The following is a 21,001-nucleotide window of genomic DNA, read 5'->3' as shown; positions in this document are numbered from 1 at the left end:
CGGAAGGTCACCGGTACGAGTCCCCGAAAGACCAAGTGCAACCGATGTGTCCCTGAGTAAGGCACCTTTGACGACACTTATACCCGGGCAGTACATATGGCAGCCCACTGCTCCTAACACTAGGATAGGTGAAATGCAGAATGTACATTTCCCTTCTGTGGGACGATTCATGGTATATTCTTCTACATGTACACACTTCAATTGCTGTATTATTTACTCGAGGAACTTACACTATACCTAATTGTTTATTATATAATTGTTTTCTGCTACTTAACACCACATTATCTCAGAGGAAAATATGGAACTTTTTGTGGCACAATTGTATTTTATAGCTTATTTTACAGATTCAGATTTTTATTAAAAAATAAAATCAACTCGTGAATTATTTCGTATTTCAACAAAAAATAAACTACCAAGCAGCATAGCCAATAATGTTATTAAACTTTATCAGCTTAAATATTAAGGTGACGAACAAATTGATAAATACATAATTATAACAAATATGATTTATTAATAAATAAGTACTTTTACATTTGGTATTTAGATTTTAACACTGCAAAAAGTATAATAATTTGTAATATTTGTATTCTTTCTATATCCCTGATAATCTTCAACACCCTTTCTGGTTCTTTGAAGGCTCTATCCAGACTATCTTCTGGTTATTTTCTGCATCAATCCCTATTATCTCTTACAACAAATAAAAACAACATCTTGGACATAACCGCAAGACTGTAACCTCTTCAAATTCTGTGGAAATTGTGGCCTCCTGGCTGGTCTACCTGCATTTGCCATCCGACCTCTGCAGCTCATCCAGAATGCAGCGGCTCGTCTGGTCTTCAACCTTCCTAAATTCTCCCACACCACGCCGCTCCTTCCACTGGCTTCCGGTAACTGCTAGAATCCACTTCAAGACACTGGTACTTGCGTACCATGCTGCGAATGGATCTGGCCCTTCCTACATCCAGGACATGGTTAAACCGCACACCCCAGCACGTGCACTCCGCTCTGCATCAGCCAAATGGATCTCTGCACCCTCGCTGCGAAGGGGACCCAAGTTCCCATCAGCAAAAACACGTGGGTTTGCTATCCTGGCTCCAAGATGGTGGAATGAGCTCCCATTGACATCAGGACAGCAGATAGCTTACACACCTTCCAGACTGAAAACTCATCTCTTTCGACTCCACTTCGAGTGATAGAACTATTAACAAAGCACTTATATACTAATAAAGGACTGGCTTACCTAAAGCCAGTTGAGTAGCACTTGAAATGTTTTTGCTCTATGAAACCTGTACTTATATGATTCTGTTTTCTTCAAGTTTGTATTTTGTTGGTCGAATGCACTTATTGTAAGTCGCTTTGGATAAAAGCGTCAGCTAAATGTAATGTAATGTGAGTCATTTACTTAACATGTATGCCATCTGCTGGAAAGAAGACATATCACTCTGTTGGCGTCGTTTGGACAACAAAAACAGAGTGAAGCTCTCATACCATTAACAATCTTTGAGTACAGACACCGTCCTGCAGAGAGCACACAGCCCAACAGCACGTTTTTGGTCTAGCATCATTTTACAAAACGTTTGCATTAAGACACTAAGACTAGCTGGTCCATTGTAAAGGTCAGTCCACCTTAAATGAGCAGTGGATGATCAGCAGGTGAAAGGCAGGACACGGGAACTTGGTCCTGAGGAGATGCAACGATTATTAAACAAGAAATAGTCGAGTCAAGGGGTCAAAGAAATGAACATTTGTGATTATTAGCGAATCTGTTGCAGATGGGTGAAAACAGGCTTAGGGAGTAACGTATTGCATGTTACGGCATTAGGTCATCAGGATACAAAATAGGAAAATGTATTCCCTTACAGTTACAGAAGCAAAAGCACTCCGATAACAGGAACATTTATGTAAAACAGGGCTCATTAACAGGATAGCAATGATACAAAACATTTAGAAATAAAGAACAATACATCAAATCATCCTATATCTCTATATGGAAACTTGGAGCCCTTAATCCAAATAAAATGGTTCATCAACAGTCAGTGGTTAAAGAGCAACTTGCAGGTTTTTTTTTTTCTACATTTATGCTTAAACTTGCTTGAAAATTACAATTAAAAAAGTGAATGCAGGATTTGATATGTTTTACGAGACATAAGGAATTCAGAGGGAAAGGAGCAATTTTGAGCTCTGCTCTTAAAAACGGCTTTTTTTTAAGGTCATACGTCAAACGCGTCATATTACATCACAAAAGGTACACATCTCCGCTCTCTGACCGCGGGAATAATTAGTAGTTGCGTTGAGCAGTTGTGTTGAGTGGTTGTGTTTTAGTGAGCTGGTATTTTTCGGCAGTTTTACATTGTATTTCACCTTTTGTAATCATGGTGCAGGATTGTGTTTGTGCAGGTTGCACACAAACTAACCTGTCAGGACAAACGTTTATCATAAGACTTATTCATTGTCCTCTCCATCAGCTTCTGTTTCCATGTGTTCAGCTGAGCTGCTGATTGGAGGCTCTGCCTCTCCCTTATCCTCAGTTTGAATTTCATTAAGCTGTGAGGACTGACGACCAACACACAAGTGCCTTTGGAAATGACTACGCCATTTAAATATTTTGTCACAAACATTGCAGCTGTATATTTCCTCTCCTGTGTGGACTCTCATGTGTGTCTTTAAATTTCCACTGTGTGAAAAAGCTTTCTCACAAACTGAGCAGCTGTGTGCTTTCTCTCCTGTGTGGACTCTCATGTGTTCCTTTACATTTTCCCTCCGTGAAAAAGCTTTCTTACAGACTGAGCAGCTGTGTGCTTTCTCTCCTGTGTGGACTCTCATGTGTTCCTTTAAAGTTTCACTCCGTGAAAAAGCTTTGTTACAGACTGAGCAGCTGTGTTCTTTCTCTCCTGTGTGGAATCTCATGTGTTCCTTTAAAGTTTGACTCCGTGAAAAAGCTTTGTTACAGACTGAGCAGCTGTGTGGTGTCTCTCCTGTGTGGATTCTCATGTGTGTCTTTAAACTTCTACTCTGTGAAAAAGCTCTCTTACAGACTGAGCAGCTGTGTGCTTTCTCTCCTGTGTGGACTCTAATGTGTTTCTTTAAACTTCCACTCTTTGAAAAAGCTTTCTTACAGACTGCGCAGATGTGTGCTTTCTCTCCTGTGTGGACTGTCATGTGTTCTTTTAAACTTCCACTCTGTGAAAAAGCTTTCTTACAGATTGAGCATTTGAATGGTTTCTCTCCTGTGTGGACTCTCATGTGTACCTTTAAACGTTCACGCTGTGAAAAAGCTTTCTTACAGACTGAGCATTTGAATGGTTTCTCTCCTGTGTGGAATATCATGTGTATCTTTAAACTTCCACTCTGTGAAAAAGCTCTCTCACAAACTGAGCATTTAAATGATTTCTCTCCTGTGTGGACTCTCATGTGTTTCTTAACATTTTCACTCCGTGAAAAAGTTCTCTCACAAACTGAGCAGCGAAAGGGTTTCTCTCCTGTGTGGATTCTCATGTGTCGATTTAAATCTCTTCCAAAACTAAAAGCTTTCTCACAGACTGAGCAGCTGAATGGTTTCTTTTCAGCACTACGTTGTGGATCACTGAAAGATTCTTGTCTATTTTTCAGTGAGTTTGAGCCTGAGGCAGGTTCTCCGGTCTCCTTCCAATCAGCACTGTGTTCAGCTTCAGGTTCAGAAGAGTCATCAGTGTCTTCAGAAGAGTCTCCCGTGTGGTCCTCAGTCTTTGGTTGTAAACTGCTCTCTGGATCTGAGTTCCTGGCTGGTTCTGGTCCTCGACAGTCATCTCCATCAGCTTCTGTTTCCATGTGTTCAATTTGTCTTTGATGAGGCTGTGAGGACTGAGGTTTCTCTTTATCATCTTCACTCTTCACAGGGTCAGGAGTGAAAGAGGACTTGGTGATATCAGCCTCCAGCTCCTGAAGCTGCTCTCCTTCCTGACTGATCCTGAGTTCCTCCTGTTCCTGCTTAATGTGTGGGGGGGGCTCTGGGTCCTCCTGGTCCAGACTGGAGCTCCACTCTTGCTGGTCAGGGAGAGGCTCTTCTTTAACCACCACCAGCTGCTGGACATCTGCAGGAAACAGGAAACACACTGTTATATCAGTCTTGGACCTAATCAATATAATTAGTTATGTTATTGAATTACAGTTTCCACAGAAGAGAGGCCCATCGTCTCTTCCGCAATCATTAGGGGTAAGCAGAAGTGCAAAGAGGCCCTCCTCAGGATAATACAGTTAAGTCTTGTTAGTTAGGTGGTTCATATCCTGACCGGGTATGAATTACACCTAAAGAGGTCATGAGATAATGACCTTTCGACATCTGGAACATATGTGGGTGTTTTGGCTAATGTAAGGGGAGTTGTCAGGGGACTCTACCCGCCTCAAGAGGCACTATTTTCGGATACATTTGATCCATTTTCACCCTTTTCTCTGGTTCTTCCAAAAGATAACAGAGTATTTGCTGACTCTGGAGGAATGTAAGGGGAGTTGTCAGGGGACTCTACCTGCCTTATGGAACACTATTTTGGGGTACTTTTTTCCCATTTTCACCCCTTTTCTCTGGTTCTCCAAAAAGTCAAGTCAGACTTTTTTCCTGATTTCTCACTGATGGAATGGCAAACGCGACCCGCCATCGGAGAGCCTCCGCCGACCCGGCCTCTTGCCGGTGCTCTGGCGGTCGGTTCCTCCGAACTGCGGGTTCGACTCTGATGGCCGGGAGGGTGTGCTGCGCGGGCCTCCCGGCCCGCCCGATATGAAGCGTGACCGAGACGAACCGTCTGACCGCACGGACATTTGAGTTAGCCAAACTTGTGGAAGTGTTTACATGTGTGTTAATGCTAAATAAAAGTCTAGCTTGTACCTTTGATGCCCCGCCTCCGACTCCCGTCTCTCAGCACTACAATATACAGAATATATTATAAATAAATGTTGGCAATAATTGATTGATGAGATTTTACATTCATTTATATTAATGTTTGAATTACTTTATGACCTTTGTATAGTTCCGCTATTCTTTATCAAGTAACATTTTAGATGTGTTTACTTAATTATTGAACATATTTGTTATTGATTTTTTTAATGAATTATTCTCCCGCAATTTGAATTAATCCAAAGTGTTTTTTATTTGCTTTTTACACATTTAAAAAGAAAAGGTGAATAAATGAGCACAATAAAATTAAATGATCAATGTATGTTAAATGTAATCAACTAGTGCCTACATGTCTGGTTAATATTGAAATCAGTACATTACATGGCATATTATTCAATATAGCCTATGTATTTTTCAAAATATATTTATTTTGGTAGGTTTGCTCTTCCGTGATAAACTATAATTATTATAATTAAGTACATTTGTCTCATAATACGTACATACTTGTACTTAAAGATATGAATGTAGTACTTTAACTTATTATTAGTATTTTCACAGTGTGGTGTTTTGTACTTTTACTTCAGGATCTACAACCTGCAGCAAGTGCTGATAAAGAGTCTAAAGGGTGTTGAGAGCTTCATAGTATGTTGAATACTTAAAACGAAAGTTAGGTATAATCAAATATAATCAATTATATTCTTGTATAACCCACAATGAAAATGCTTCATATTTTAGGTTTTTCTATATTTACAGCATAAACAAAACAAAGTGGTTTGTTAAGTTGAGTGTAAGGCCTATGATTTATGCCCTGCTCTCTGATAAGAGAGTAGGCAGGTTCTTTCCTCTCCTCTCACAGCAGGGAGGGGGGCTCCAGACTTAAGCAGAAACACATGGAGGCCTCAAAAAGGTGGTTATGTCAGAGGCATAGAATATGTCCAGTCATGTTTTGTTTTACACAAACTTGGGAAGGTGTGTCTTATGCCAGAGCCAATAGAATATGTTGGTTGGGTATAGAGGAGGTGTTTGTGGGTTTTCTATCCGGTTTTTTTGAGCATAAAAAGACTGGCTTTTTTGGATTACGTTGGGGAGAGGGGGGGAAACCCCTGGTATACTCTCTCCCGGTAAGCTCTGTTTTTCAGAGCTGGGTTAGACGGCTCTCGGTAAGTGGTTATGCTGGTAGTTAATAGAACGATCCGGAATATATGATTTTATGCCGGAAGTTGCTATAACGACCGGAATCCATACATGGGTTTTATGCTGGTAGTTAATAGAACGATCCGGAATATATGATTTTATGCCGGAAGTTGCTATAACGACCGGAATCCATACATGGGTTTTATGCTGGTAGTTAATAGAACGATCCGGAATATATGATTTTATGCCGGAAGTTGCTATAACGACCGGAATCCATACATGGGTTTTATGCTGGTAGTTAATAGAACGATCCGGAATATATGATTTTATGCCGGAAGTTGCTATTACGACCGGAATCCATACATGGGTTTTATGCTGGTAGTTAATAGAACGATCCGGAATATATGATTTTATGCCGGAAGTTGCTATAACGACCGGAATCCATACATGGGTTTTATGCTGGTAGTTAATAGAACGATCCGGAATATATGATTTTATGCCGGAAGTTGCTATAACGACCGGAATCCATACATGGGTTTTATGCTGGTAGTTAATAGAACGATCCGGAATATATGATTTTATGCCGGAAGTTGCTATAACGACCGGAATCCATACATGGGTTTTACGCTGGTAGTTAATAGAACGATCCGGAATATATGATTTTATGCCGGAAGTTGCTATAACGACCGGAATCCATACATGGGTTTTACGCTGGTAGTTAATAGAACGATCCGGAATATATGATTTTATGCCGGAAGTTGCTATAACGACCGGAATCCATACATGGGTTTTATGCTGGTAGTTAATAGAACGATCCGGAATATATGATTTTATGCCGGAAGTTGCTATAACGACCGGAATCCATACATGGGTTTTATGCTGGTAGTTAATAGAACGATCCGGAATATATGATTTTATGCCGGAAGTTGCTATAACGACCGGAATCCATACATGGGTTTTATGCTGGTAGTTAATAGAACGATCCGGAATATATGATTTTATGCCGGAAGTTGCTATAACGACCGGAATCCATACATGGGTTTTATGCTGGTAGTTAATAGAACGATCCGGAATATATGATTTTATGCCGGAAGTTGCTATAACGACCGGAATCCATACATGGGTTTTATGCTGGTAGTTAATAGAACGATCCGGAATATATGATTTTATGCCGGAAGTTGCTATAACGACCGGAATCCATACATGGGTTTTATGCTGGTAGTTAATAGAACGATCCGGAATATATGATTTTATGCCAGAAGTTATAACGACCGGAATCCATACATGGACTTTTGAATGAATATGAATTAAGGTTTTAGATAAAAAATATATAATCCCATTTTGATATGTTTTGTATGATTATAATGTGTTAAAAGGTAAAGACTCTGTACTGGTTTGGACCTATTTTTTCTTCAAATAAACTGATCTCACCTTTTGGATTGGGACAATAAAAAGGAAAATCTGTGCTCTCCTCTCCTGCTTCAAAGGTAAGATTGCACCCTGCCACACACATGTTTAGGTAGGAACACACCCCATTTACTGATACCAAAATCCTTCGGGATCGCTTAAACAGATTCAAAAGAGTTGTCTGAATAGAAACAGCAGTTAATTGAACCTGGTTCTTCGGGGAGTTAATAGAGGTGAGATCTTGCTGACGTTTGGTGGATCTGAGCCAAGCAGTAAACTTACATAGACTCAGTAACTTCGGTCGGGTCAATTTGTGAGGTCAGAGTAATTTACCGGAATAAATTAATCGGGGCCTCACCTAGAACTCTAAACAAGGGTTATTAACAGGGCCGGATTAACCATATGGCCCTTGAGCAAAGAGGGCCCTCAGTGACAAGATTAAAAAAAATATTTTTTTTTTTCGGGCACAACCTCACTCATAATACATTGTTTTTAAATAACACTCACTCTTCGCTATAAATAACACAGCTTTTCTATAGGGTCAAATTAATATATTTTCTAAACCGTCTCTGTACTGTAGGTCTCACTATGTATGCACTCAAATGTATTACTACGCGGCGGCAGTGTATAGCCGAATCACAGCCCCACCCTCATTCATGTCACATTTTGTCACGTGAGCAGAAAAAATGGATGGTGCCGGTAGCCAAACACCCAGCGGGGCTGCAAAAAGAAAGAAAAAGAAGAGAGAGTGGCGGCTGGATTAAAAAATGTGCCAACAATAAATAGCAAAACGTGACGAAATAGGCCAGCAACAACCACAAGGAAGAGTGGCGGCGGTCACGGAGGATGTTGTTGAGCTAGCGAGCAATGTTAGCCTTGAACCTAGCATGCTAACGCAGAAGCGAGTAGAAGAGGAAGATAAAGATGAAGACGAGCCTGACGAGGAAGTCACAGAGCAGGGTGAAGGTTCGAGTTCATCGGAAGTTCCCTGTGTCTCTCAGGACCCTGCACAATGGGGATTAATTGCTGGAAATGTCCGGGAGGAGACTTTGATGAAAGAGGTTTCATACTTTCATAATCGGGCAACGAAGTATCCAGCATCTCGGAGGGAGACCGATGCTAGTGGCCGGACACACTCACTGACCAATGATATGCTGACCAGACAGCTTCACAATGGAGAAATCGTTCAACGCGATTGGATTATTTATTCTCCATCTACCGGAGCAATTTATTGTTTTGCCTGCAAACTTGTATCCACTCACAGCCACAGTAATGCATTTGTTCTCGGCTTTAGTGATTGGAAGCATCCCGAGAGGATAACGGAACATGAGACGAGTGGTGAGCACAGAAAATGCATACTTTCACTTATGCATCGCACTAAACTCATGGGCACTGTGGATGCTTCTCTAGGGATGCAGGTCGACACAGAAAGTCAGTACTGGAAGGATGTATTGAGACGTGTAGTTGCGGTGATTAAATTCTTGAGTGAGAGGGGGCTTCCTTTCCGGGGAAATTACGAACTTTTGGGATCCGCACATAACGGGAACTACCTGGGAATCCTGGAGCTGCTTGCGCAGTTTGATCCATTTTTAAAGGATCATTTGCAGAAGTTTGGCCAGAAGGGACGTGGTAGGACTTCATACTTGTCATCAACTATCTGTGAGGAGTTTATTGGTTTGATGGGTGACAGAACAAAGGAAGCAATAGCAACAGAACTACAGCGAGCAAGGTATTTCTCTGTCATCGTAGATTCTACACCTGACATGTCTCACGTCGACCAATTAACTTTCGTTTTCCGATTTGTGAGTGAGAAAGGAAAAGTCATTGAGAGATTTATTGGATTTGAACCCATTCACAGTCACACTGGGTCAAATCTGGCTGACTGCGTGATGAAGATGGTCACACACACACACACACACACACACACACACACACACACACACACGATCTTCCATCACATATACTGATCACTTAGTTGAGCAACCACACCATTTCACTACATATTATACTTTTGTAACTCTCAATGTTTGTAACTAATAAAACTCCTCGTGTACGTGTACAGCCAGCCAGTCATATTTTGGCATTAAATCGGGTGCTACTCTGAGGTTTTGAGTGATATTACCTAGGTATTCCTGAGCCATACACTGTCTTGGAATCTTATCCATTGTATTTTGTCTTGTGATGTTTAACTAAAAGGGCAAAAGGCTAGACCTACTTTGGTTGAACTATGTGGCTGCGTCCCTGCTTTTTACAATTAATAATAATAATTCCTTGCATTTATTATAGCGCTTTTCCAGTTTACAGATACACACATTACACTTTTTTTTTTTTATAGTTCCCCAGCACCCCCTTTGATCTGATGATCAGATGCACAGACCACTGCGCCACCCGTCCCATGATTAATAGGTGTGCGATTTGACATGCCAGATTGACTGAAAATTCTAAATATTGGTCATGTTGGTAGGATTGGGTAGGCGTGGTGTTACTTGTTGGGTTGGGGGGGGCGCCCATGAGCGCTCAGTGCCCAGGGGCCCCTGCAGGTACTAATCCGGCCCTGGTTATTAATGTGATAATAAAGTGTTACTGAAGAGTTTAAAGTGTTAATGAAGAGTAAAGGGAACAGACCTGCTCTGTGTATCCGAAGCTGAGGCTGTAAAACAGCGTCCAGTAGTTTCTGGAGCCTCTTGTTCTCCTCTTTGGAAAGAAACAGCTCCTCCTTGAGCTCTGCTATTGTTTGTTCAAACAGAGCAAATATCTCTTCAGAAGCAGCAGTGACTTGCTGCTTCTTCAACGACAGCAGCATTTGGACTTTACTCATGTTTCCTAGATCACCTTTCCCTGCAGACTCCGTTAAACACACCGTTTCTCTCTCCGTCAAACTCTCAATCTGACTAGTGTTGCTCACGTGTTTCCAGCTAGCATGCTAAGCTAGCTCCTATAGTCCGAGGTAAATGCTCCAGAAAAAAGAGCACAGAGTCCGTTCGGAGGTTTATCCAGACACACAGATGATGGATCAGTAGAGCTGGAGCTCACACACACTTTCTCAGGAACACAAGAGAGAACCGGAGCGACGAGACAACACATGCAGGGCTCGAGTTAAGTGTGAGCCAATGGGAGCTGAGCTCACACAAGGAGGTATGATGTCACTGCATCCGTGGGAGCTCAGAACCCTCCTTATGGGAGCTCAGCTCCCATTGGCTCACACATAACTCAGACCCTGCCCCTCCTTGGGGGTCGCTAATACATTACCAACAACCATTATTTGTATGTATTTATTTATTGTTATTGAGTCAGGCACAATGAGTTTACATTTATACAGTCAATGTTTGTCCCTTTCCCCCCCTCCCCTCCCGGTCCTAGCTAGTAAAGTAAATAAATAGATAAATATATAGGTACAAATAAAGTAATATAACAGATAATATTAAAAGAAAATTAAAATTAATAGATAAGGAAATAAAGAATAATAACAATAATACATGTACCCATATACTCACATATGTATACCCACATGTACACATACACATATACATACATACATACATACATACATATATACATACATACATACATACATACATACATACATACATACATATGTAATGTGACCCACACAGTGTGTGATCACAATTGTATGTTTATAAGTAATAAAATAAGTAAGATAAGCAGTTTCAGTAACTGATTACATTTACAAAGTAACCCTCCCAACCCTGTACATACATACATACATACATACATACATACATACATACATACATACATACATACATACATACATACATACATACATACATGTATATAAAGACAGAAACAAAACAAACAAACAAAAAAGCACATACATTCATGGTCCCCCTTTCTTCTTAGTGTCTTAAGTTCAGCTATGTAGGCTATCATAGAGCCGAATAGTTTTGAACAGCCCCTCAGGTTATATTTAATCTTCTCCAAGTTCAGGTACATCATTAGATCTTTAAGCCAGAGAGATGCTTTAGGTGGTATCGGAGATTTCCATTCTAGGAGTATTCTTCTACGTGCTAAGATAGATGCAAAGGCTATACTGTCCTTAGTTTCCCCCTTATCATTCGGTGGCCAGGTAGTACTCCAAAAATGGCAGTTTCTGCACACGGTGTCAATACCACGTCCAAGGCCTCAGCAAGGTGTTTGAAAATGCTTGTCCAGTATCCTTGTAGTCGAGGACAAGACCAAAACATATGAGTCATGTTTGCTGGTGACGTGTGGCATCTGTTACAGGTATCCGTGACATTTTGGTATATTTTGGAGAGTTTAGAGTTGGTGTAAAAGATACTGTTTAGAGTATAGGTGAGGTCCTGATAATTTATTCCGGTAAATTACTCAGACCTACTAACTGACCTGACCGAAGTTACTGAGTCTATGTAAGTTTACTGCTTGGCTCAGATCCACCAACGTCAGCAAGATCTCACCTCTATTAACTCCCCGAAGAACCAGGTTCAATTAACTGCTGTTTCTATTCAGACAACTCTTTTTAATCTGTTTAAGGGATCCCGAAGGATTTTGATATCAGTAAATGGGGTGTGTTCCTACCTACGTGTGTATGGCAGGGTGCAGTCTTACCTTTGAAGCAGGGGAGGAGAGCACAGATTTTATTTTTAGTTGTCCCAATCCAAAAGGTGGGATCAGTTTATTTGAAGAAAAAGTAGGTCCAAACCAATACAGAGTCTTTACCTTTTAACACATTATAATCATACAAAACATATCATGCTGGGGTTATATTTTTTTATCTAAAACCTTAATTCATATTCATTGTATTCCCGTGCGTTCTAACAACGCCTTCCAGGTCGATCTAAATAATACTATTAGATCTAAGCTTCCCGTACGTCCGAATAACGTCTTCCAGGTAGATCTGAATAGTGTTATTTCTTTGATTCCTGTACGTTCTTAATAACGCCTTCCAGGTCGATCTAAATAGTGTTATAAGATTCCTGTACGTTCTTAATAACGCCTTCCAGGTCGATCTAAATAGTCATAAGATTCCTGTACGTCCGAACAACGTCTTCCAGGTATATCTAAATAGTCATAAGATTCCTGTGCGTCCGAACAACGTCTTCCAGGTATATCTAAATAGTCATAAGATTCCTGTGCGTCCGAACAACGTCTTCCAGGTATATCTAAATAGTCATAAGATTCCTGTACGTCCGAACAACGTCTTCCAGGTATATCTAAATAGTCATAAGATTCCTGTACGTCCGAACAACGTCTTCTAGGTATACCTTACCGAGAGCCATCTAACCCAGCTCTGAGGGTCAGAGCTTACCGGGAGAGAGTATACCAGGGGTTTCCCCCTCTCTCCCCCACAAAATCCAAAAAAGCCAGTCTTTTTATGCTCAAAAAACCGGATAGAAACCCCACAAACACCTCCTCTATACCCAACCAACATATTCTATTGGCTCTGGCATAAGACACACCTTCCCAAGTTTGTGAAAAAAACAAAACATGACTAGACATATTCTATGGCTATGACATAACCACCCTTTTGAGGTCTCAATGTGTTTCTCCTTAAGTCCGGAGCCGCCCTCCCTGCTGTGAGAGGAAAGAACCTGCCTACTCTCTTATCAGAGAGTAAGGCATACATCATTATAAGTCTTACACTCAACTTAACAAACCACTTTGTTTTGTTTATGCTGTAAATATAGAAAAACCTAAAATATGAAGCATTTTCATTGTGGGTTATACAAGAATATAATTGATTATATTTGATTATAACTAACTTTCGTTTTAAGTATTCAACATACTATGAAGCTCTCAACACCCTCTTTTTAAAACGCAAAGTTATCAAACAGCAACAACTAAAATTGTAAGAATACATACATATTCAAAAACCATCAAGAAGCATTCTCATTATGGGTTCATACAAGAATATGATTGATCCTATTTGATTATAACTAACTTTCGTTTTAAGTATTCAACATACTATGAAGCTCTCAACAATACGGTGGACAACTTTCAGTTGTATAAGATTGAGCCTGGCACAGGACGTACTATTGTTCACTCTCGCTAATGCGCCATCCCAGACCTCATCATCTATAGCTTGGACTAGTTCCCCTTCCCAATCTTGTTTGATTTTACCAAACAAGTCAATTATTGAATCCGGAGGGATATTGGGGAAGGAATTATTATTTACGTATTATTTACGAGTATTATTTACGTTAACGAGGACAATAGGCTAAAAGAAAAACGTGTTTCTCAAAAGAACTAAGCATTCTCTTGAATGACAATATGCCTGCACAACACACTCTCACTCCATAATCGTCCAGGAGCGATGTTTGGTCAGGGTCCCGTGGCGTGCAGTTGTGACGCTCCTAGGCTCCTTCAGCTTCATAAAGGGACGCAAATAGCTTTCAACTGATTGCAATGTATTCCCATCTGCGGCGGGATTTGACGCTCATGGAAGCACGGCATTCGTTTGTGTCGGCTGCCCTTAGTTAGTTAGTTTAGTTTTAGTTCAGAGAAGAAGAACGTGATATAAACAAACAACAAATAGCTGTGCGTTAGCTTCACCTTAGCATGTGTTCTTTGCAGGTGTTTGTTGAGGTTTGATTATGACTGATTTTAGTAAGTAACGAAGTAACGAGTGTCGGGGAAATGTTAGTAACTGTAGTGTGATTACTGAATTATAAAAGTAGAGCGTTACACTACTCCGTTACCGACAAAAGTAATATTATTATGCACCCAACTCTGCATTTGACTAGTCAAAAACAGGGACATGTGCACAGACAGCGCAGCGTCATACTTCCTGAATGAAAAGTAAACTAATATTAGATTAATATGAACTTTAAACATCCATGACTTAAACATATAATCCAGGATACAAGCCACAGAGTTGCACCTGCAAGGTGAATATAGAACAACTGGTTAAAAAATAAATAAACTACCGAGTGTTTGAAAGCGTACAACAGTTTTATGATATCACTATATCATCTAAGACACGAGTGGATCTGACTTAATTACATTTGAGTTGAGTGTTTCGTCAACCTAATGTGTTGCTTAAAATAATACTTCTGCATACAGTATAAGACACTGTAAGTGTTGCACGGCCAGATACGGCTCGAGAAGCTGACTCAGATAAGGAAATATGATATATTATGATATTATATGATCGACAGTATTGGGCAAGTTAGTTTTAAAATGTAACTAGTAATAGTTACTGTGTAGGAAACTTCTGTGTAGCAATGCAGTGGGAGTCACCGACTCATGAAGGAGACACGGGATGAGCAGGAGCTTTGATGTCAAACACTGATGGTTTATTTGGAGTTACGGCCGGAGAGTTGACAAGACAGGTGGTGTGTCACGAGTTGACACAGCGGTTGCCAAACCAATTCTGAAGAACTCTTTCTGGAGCTCGAGGTTTTATCTAGTTCGGAGTGTAATAATCAACATTCTTCATCAGCGAGACTAAACAATTATGGACCCTGAATCTAACGAGAGCTCTCATCCATAGAAAAGAATGCGCGCCAGGGAACCTTCGTCCCTGAACAGTAAACTACCTCATGGCGGCTTGTGCTCTGTCACAGACTGGCAACAACAATGCGCCCAAGCTGCCTCTCCTTAAGAGAGATAGCAGCAATACCCAAGGCCGTAGACATATGCCATGGGAAAGGAGACAGTGAGAGGAGAAAATTATGAACTGTGTCAAAGGTTGAATACTAGGGGTGTAACGGTATCCGTATTCGTCCCGTACCGTCACGGTTCGGACGTCACGGTTCGGCACACGCAGTCACACGACGAATACGCCTTTTTTTTACGAGTGGGAAAAAAGTAATTCAGGGCAGTATCCACTACACTATATATAATCCAGGGGGCATTATTGCGCCTAAAAGCTGTTTGCCAGCTGTCCTTAAACAACAAATGAAGAACAAGAAGAAACACAACAACAAAACGAACAAAATACAAGAAGAAGTAAAGTTAGTATGGTGAGTTCAGATAACACACAGGAGCTAGAACCCACCTGCTTCTTTTACATCAGCTGTGTGGGAACATTTCGGGTTCCCTGTGGACTACAATAACGATGAGGTGTGCGAGTGGTGGATCGGACGAGGACGGTGTGTCGGCGTTGTTCGATAGCGGTGCGGTATGCTAATGGTAACACACGCCAAACATGCTAAATCATATCAGAAGGCATCACCCAGATTTGCCAATCACCGGAGCCCAGCTGATCCCCGCTGTTTTTAAGAAGCCAATAGACATGAAAGCGGTGAGACCAAAATAAATAACGGAAGCTTTTGGTATATGTTGTTCAACAACTGTGCGCTCTTGAAACACTTTCTTATTATTTATGATGTCATATTTTCAAGACATTCTTTTTAGTTGTACAGCTTGATGAAACCTTTTTGTTTGACATCAGCCATTATAGATAATATGGCCATCTGAGTGTACTGTTTATGGTTTGTTTTTAACTGTTTAATACAGTTAATTATTCAAAATGTCAGAGTTCTTTATTTTGAAACTGAAACTTGCACTACTGTTAAAAAATAAATAACAACAAACCTGGAATTATGCATTTTGGATTTTTTTTTGCTTTTTCTTGTTGTACCGAACCGTACCGAACCGTGACCTCCAAACCGAGGTACGAACCGAACCGTGACTTCTGTGAACCGTTACACCCCTATTGAATACCTAGGCAAATTATTCCCTAACAGTTACTGCTCTCAAAAAAGTTACTTTATTAGTTACTAAATTATAAAAGTAACTAGTAACAAGTTTACTTTACTTTAAAAATAATAACAATACAAATACAAGTTTGTGTATTGTTCTGTGGCACCGTAAGAGTAAAGACAACTCCCCACATGTACATTCGTTAGGTGCTTCAGGAGATTGGCATTGCTGTTATTCGATGTGGACAATTCTTTCTGTCCTGCACAAAGTTTACATTTGACCGTAATATTTTTTGCGTCCTTTATCAAGGCCTGGGCAAAGGCTATAGGAAATCAGGCTCAGAGGTAGAATGGCTGCGTTTTAGGCAGCTAAGAAATATCTTCACTTCACATGTCAAAAGTGCTAAATCTAAGTATTATCTGTCAGTTACCACAAAGAACCTGAACAACCCTAGAAAATTCTGGAAAGCCATAAAATCGATATCCACCGGTGATATCCGTAATGAGCTACCTCCGTGCATTACCACGGCATCAGGCTCTATATCGGATAGGGCCACCATACTAAATTGTTTTAATGAGCATTTTGTGTCCTGTGGCTCTCTGTTTCATTCTGTTTCTAATTCTGCTTCTGTGAACACCACAGTCGGTGACTCAGAACAATGTGGTCTGCAAAACCCTTTCAGTTTTACTCCTTTTACTGTTGATGTTGTTCGTGAAGTCTTAACCAAGCTAGATCCTAAAAAGCCGGCTGGTCCGGACAACGTAGAACCTTTCTTTTTAAAGATAGCTGCAGATTTTATTGCTCCACCTCTTACTACTCTTTTTAACCTCTCTCTCAGCACGAACAAAATCCCAAAAGTATGGAAGTCAGTGTATGTCCTGCCACTACTAAAAGGAGGGGAGGCCACCTTATTAAACAATTATAGACCCATCTCTAAGTTTTCAGTTCTGGCGAAGGTGCTCGAACGCCTAGTGAGTGAACAAGTAAAGGTGTTTTTATATAACAATGACATCCTGTCTAAACATCAGTCAGGCTTCAGAAAGCAGCACAGCACCATCACTGCGACAATGAAAGTGGTGAATGATATTAAGAGTTTTTTAGATAATAAGCAGAGTTGTGCAGCTCTATTTGTTGACCTATCCAAAGCTTTTGATACCGTCGATCATCGCATTTTGAAGCAGAGGCTGGTCCGTATTGGCATATCCAGCCATGCAGTGGGTGGTTTGTGAACTACCTCTCTGAAAGGTCCCAATGTGTTCAGTTTGGTGGGCTGTCTTCTGAGTGGTTAAACATTTCTAATGGTGTACCTCAAGGTTCAGTTTTAGGTCCGCTATCATTCTCTATCTATATGAATAGTTTAGGTAAAAATGTCGAAGGAGCAACCTTACATTTTTATGCGGACGATACCATTATGTACTGTGCAGGTAGCTCGATTAACGAGGCTGTTGTTAAATTACAGGCTGTTTTAACATTATTCAGGCTCAGCTCTCTGAACTAAAGCTTCTTTTAAATGTGGTACATTGATGCATCAATGGCTGAGATGTTATGGACAATCTTGAAGAAGAGAACCAAACGAGCCAATCGCCGCCTTTCACTTAATTCCACCCAGTTCAACTGCTTGAGCATTTCTGTGACACTGCTGTCCCATTCATAATCTACAAAAATGAATATTGCACCTCTTCTTTGTACTGATTCCAGGGCATCACTGTCTTTATCAGTGTAGGGGTCCCAGACCGAGCTGGCGTACTCTAGTTTAGAACGTACTAGGGCCACAAAAGCTGTCTCCTTCAGTTTCTGGGGACAGCGTCGCAGGTTCCGGTGTAGGAAGCTGAGCGAACGGTTTGCCTGTGTTACAATTTGGCCAATGTGACGCATCAGGTGACTGATCAGGTTCGAAGTATTAGGGAGCGCTGGATTTGTGAAGAACTCCCCTCTTCCTAAACCACTAATACCACTAATACCACAGTACTGGCAAAACGGGAGGAGCCGAGTAAAAAACAAGCGCCCCTCATCCCAATCCACCCACACCGCAGTATTTTTTTCTTTTTTTTTACCCAAAAAATATATTGTATATTATCGGGGCTATTCATACTGGTATCGGGTTTATCGGGATGACGTCATAATTCCTAATATCGGACCGATAATTATCGTGCATCCCTAATTTACACACTTTGAACATAGTAAGTCTTAGAGAAACTCACATTTCCTGTGCGTCTTTTTCCTGTTGGTCCACTTTTCTTTTCTCCACCTTTGTGGCATGTGGGCTCTTGGGGTTGGGTAGTGTTTTTGGTGGATTGAAGTACTTGGACTTGGTGTGACCAGCAGAACTTTCCCGCTTGTTCCACTGTTCCTCGTGGTCATCACCTGGCCTGCTAGTTTGTCCAAAGTTTTAGTCCAGAATATGCATTGGCAGATTGTGTTGCTCAATGTGCTCTATATATCTTCCTTGTATTGAGGCGTACATTTTGGAGACGAACTCAGCTGGTCTCAAGTACTTTTTTTTTAAAAGGATGGAGTGTTTGACCAACCCAAACTAGAGCTCCACATGGCAGTTAGTATCCCTGGTTTTATGACTTCCATCTTTTTTAGAGGTACCTTTTCTATGTCGCGAGTCTCGCGACAGATCCCCAAGCAACAAACCACTCCACAATGGGAAGATCCCCATGTAGTTTTTTAACAGTGCATCAATGACACCAGGACAGAGGTAGTGGTTTTTTACATGAACAGCATCGTCAGAGAGAATGTCACTCTCTGCTTGGTCCCGCCTGACTTGAAAAGCTTGTGTAAAAGGGGACTTTCCAATAATGCTATGAGCATTTTGTTTCCATTTTGCTTTCCTCCTCTCCCATTACATGTCCACTTTCCTCCAGTTTCAAGTCCCGAGTTTGCAAAATGCACTCGTCGAGGTACATTTAGCTCTGTTTCACCGAATGAGTGTACTCCTCTGCATCAAAAAGCACACACATATGATAAAAAACATCAAGGGCTTCCTGCATACTTGTGCAGTTCAGGATGTACGCAAAACAGAATGTTGCATATTCCTGTGTGCCTCTGTCTACAGTTTTTTTTTCAAATGCTTGTGACACAGCCTTCATGATATGAGCAGAGCACAGATGCAGCACAGTGAAGTTAGGAATCAGTTCAGTTTGTCCAGACACTATCTCAAATGCTTGTCAAGGTACACTGACATATTTTCCCTGTTAAAAGACAGAAGCACACTGTTCATCAGAGCCCAACTCTAATCTGTCTCAACCTGTGCTATCTTTCTTTTTGTTATGTAAGACAACTTTCTTTTAAATTCCATGAGCCAATGGGAAATAGATGGCTGTTGGTGATCAGTTCTGTGACAGGCAAGGGAGGCTTATCCTTACCCATTCCGGGCAAAACCAAAGCATAAGACCCGCTTATTTTGATCAGGAATTTTCTGTATCACGCTGCCTGTGGCGTCAAGGTAGAGAGTCGTAGGTGTTGGCTTTTTCAAGTGCTCAGTCAATATCTTTATTCCAGCATCTGTGTATAAATGTACAGGAAACGGATCAATTTGTAGGTGCTGAAGATAGCCTTTTGATGATACATGACTGCTGCTCTCTTTGATTATTTTTGTATTCAACATGAGTTCAAGCATCATGTCATCGTGGAGCCTTGCACTTTTCTTCACTTCAGAGGATATTTTCTTTAACACGTCTTTGGTGAGGCTTCTGCTTATGTTACCAGCCATTATTTCCTCTACTGGTGTCTGTCTTAACATAGTGTAATAATAATTGCTGACACCACTGGTTAAGGCTTTGGAAATTGTTCCTCGTCTTGTGTATTTTCCTAACCCTAACCCTAACCCAACATTGATTTTGAGCGAATCGGTCACATGACCTGGAAGGTATTGAAGAAATAAGCAAATATTTCCATCAAATTATTAATATAAAATATTTAAAGTAATAAAATGCAATAAAAAGAGGTGTGTCCTATGCAGCCAGTGTAGTTCTTTGACCCAGCATTGATTTTGCGTGAATGAGCCTGTCTGTGGCCCCTCAGGACGACCCAGAAGCTTCAACCTCACACTCACAACCTCAGCCTAATGATGTGAGTATTTCCATTTTAAACATCATTCATAATGGTCCTAGACAAAGTAAAATCTCTCTTGTTTGTTGCCACTGATATTAAACACACTCACAAATAAACCCATACACACACACAATTGAAGACATGTTGAACATGCATTCCTGGCACACTCACTCACACACGCGCACACACACACGCACACACACACACACACACACACACACACACACACACACACACACACACACACACACACACACACACACACACACACGCATGATGCTGGCAGTGGCTTTGACAGGTGATGACTATAAGAAAGAATGTGGGCCATACTCTCGTTGTGTCAAAGTGATGTGTGTGAAGTGAAACATCACTCAAACCATGTTCATCCCTCTTTCTACTAGGATCATAGCTATGTCTTGCCTGCTTCTCCTACTGCTCTTAAGGCCAGAGTCAATGAAGCTTTAGCAAGAGTGGAGAGTCTCGAGCGAGAGAGGAAGAATGCCATGGCTAGAGAAAAGAGGGCAGAGACCACAGTGAGGAGTCTTTTGGGGGATTTGAGGGAAAATAACCTCATTAATGAAGAACTCAAAGAGAGGCTTGATTTCTACTCCGGTAAGATTAAATTAGCACTTTGAAATTCATGTACATCTTACTCTTACACTCTTTATTAAACTCCTTTGTTATTATATGAAGGGGACTTTTTTTCTCATACAATTTCAGATTTTCAAATAGACTTCAAGGCAAAGCAGGGCCATGAGTACTCAAAGGACCACAGAGAGTTTGCCCTCACACTCCATCTACATGGTCCATAGGCATACAAATACCTCAGAGAGACTACAAATCTTCTCCTCCCTCATCCACATACATTACAAAGGTAGTCTTAATGTTGTTCAATTTAATTTTTGGAAA

General features: G+C 40.8%; 2 protein-coding genes across 2 annotated transcripts; both read right to left on the bottom strand.

Annotated features, from left to right (window-relative positions):
• Positions 1 to 1,817: 1,817 nt before the first annotated feature.
• LOC139434675 (zinc finger protein 583-like) lies at positions 1,818 to 3,504 on the bottom strand. Its single transcript, XM_071204566.1, has one exon. It carries the CDS (start codon positions 3,493 to 3,495, stop codon positions 2,443 to 2,445), a length of 1,053 nt encoding a protein of 350 aa, XP_071060667.1. The 5' UTR covers positions 3,496 to 3,504; the 3' UTR covers positions 1,818 to 2,442.
• A 28-nt stretch (positions 3,505 to 3,532) lies between these two features.
• Positions 3,533 to 10,226, bottom strand: LOC139434727 (RNA polymerase-associated protein LEO1-like). The gene is made up of 3 exons (XM_071204706.1): positions 10,034 to 10,226; positions 3,657 to 4,070; positions 3,533 to 3,558 (listed from the first exon to the last, which is right to left on the bottom strand). Exons 1-3 carry the CDS (start codon positions 10,224 to 10,226, stop codon positions 3,533 to 3,535), a joined length of 633 nt encoding a protein of 210 aa, XP_071060807.1.
• Positions 10,227 to 21,001: the final 10,775 nt, after the last annotated feature.

The sequence above is a fragment of the Pseudochaenichthys georgianus genome, chromosome 10 (genome assembly GCF_902827115.2).
Source record: "Pseudochaenichthys georgianus chromosome 10, fPseGeo1.2, whole genome shotgun sequence".
NCBI lineage: Eukaryota > Metazoa > Chordata > Actinopteri > Perciformes > Channichthyidae > Pseudochaenichthys > Pseudochaenichthys georgianus.
Note: the sequence above shows the minus strand (reverse complement) of the source record. Positions and strands in the feature narration are given on the sequence as shown.

Coding starts and splice junctions, on each gene's coding strand:
- LOC139434675 (XM_071204566.1), bottom strand. CDS start 3,495: ATGAGAATCCACACAGGAGAGAAACCCTTTCGCTGCTCAGTTTGTGAG.
- LOC139434727 (XM_071204706.1), bottom strand. CDS start 10,226: ATGAGTAAAGTCCAAATGCTGCTGTCGTTGAAGAAGCAGCAAGTCACT. Junction 4,071..10,033: donor GCTTCGGATACACAGAGCAG/GTCTGTTCCCTT, acceptor TGTTTCCTGCAG/ATGTCCAGCAGCTGGTGGTG. Junction 3,559..3,656: donor TGAACCTGAAGCTGAACACA/GTGCTGATTGGA, acceptor AGTGCTGAAAAG/AAACCATTCAGCTGCTCAGT.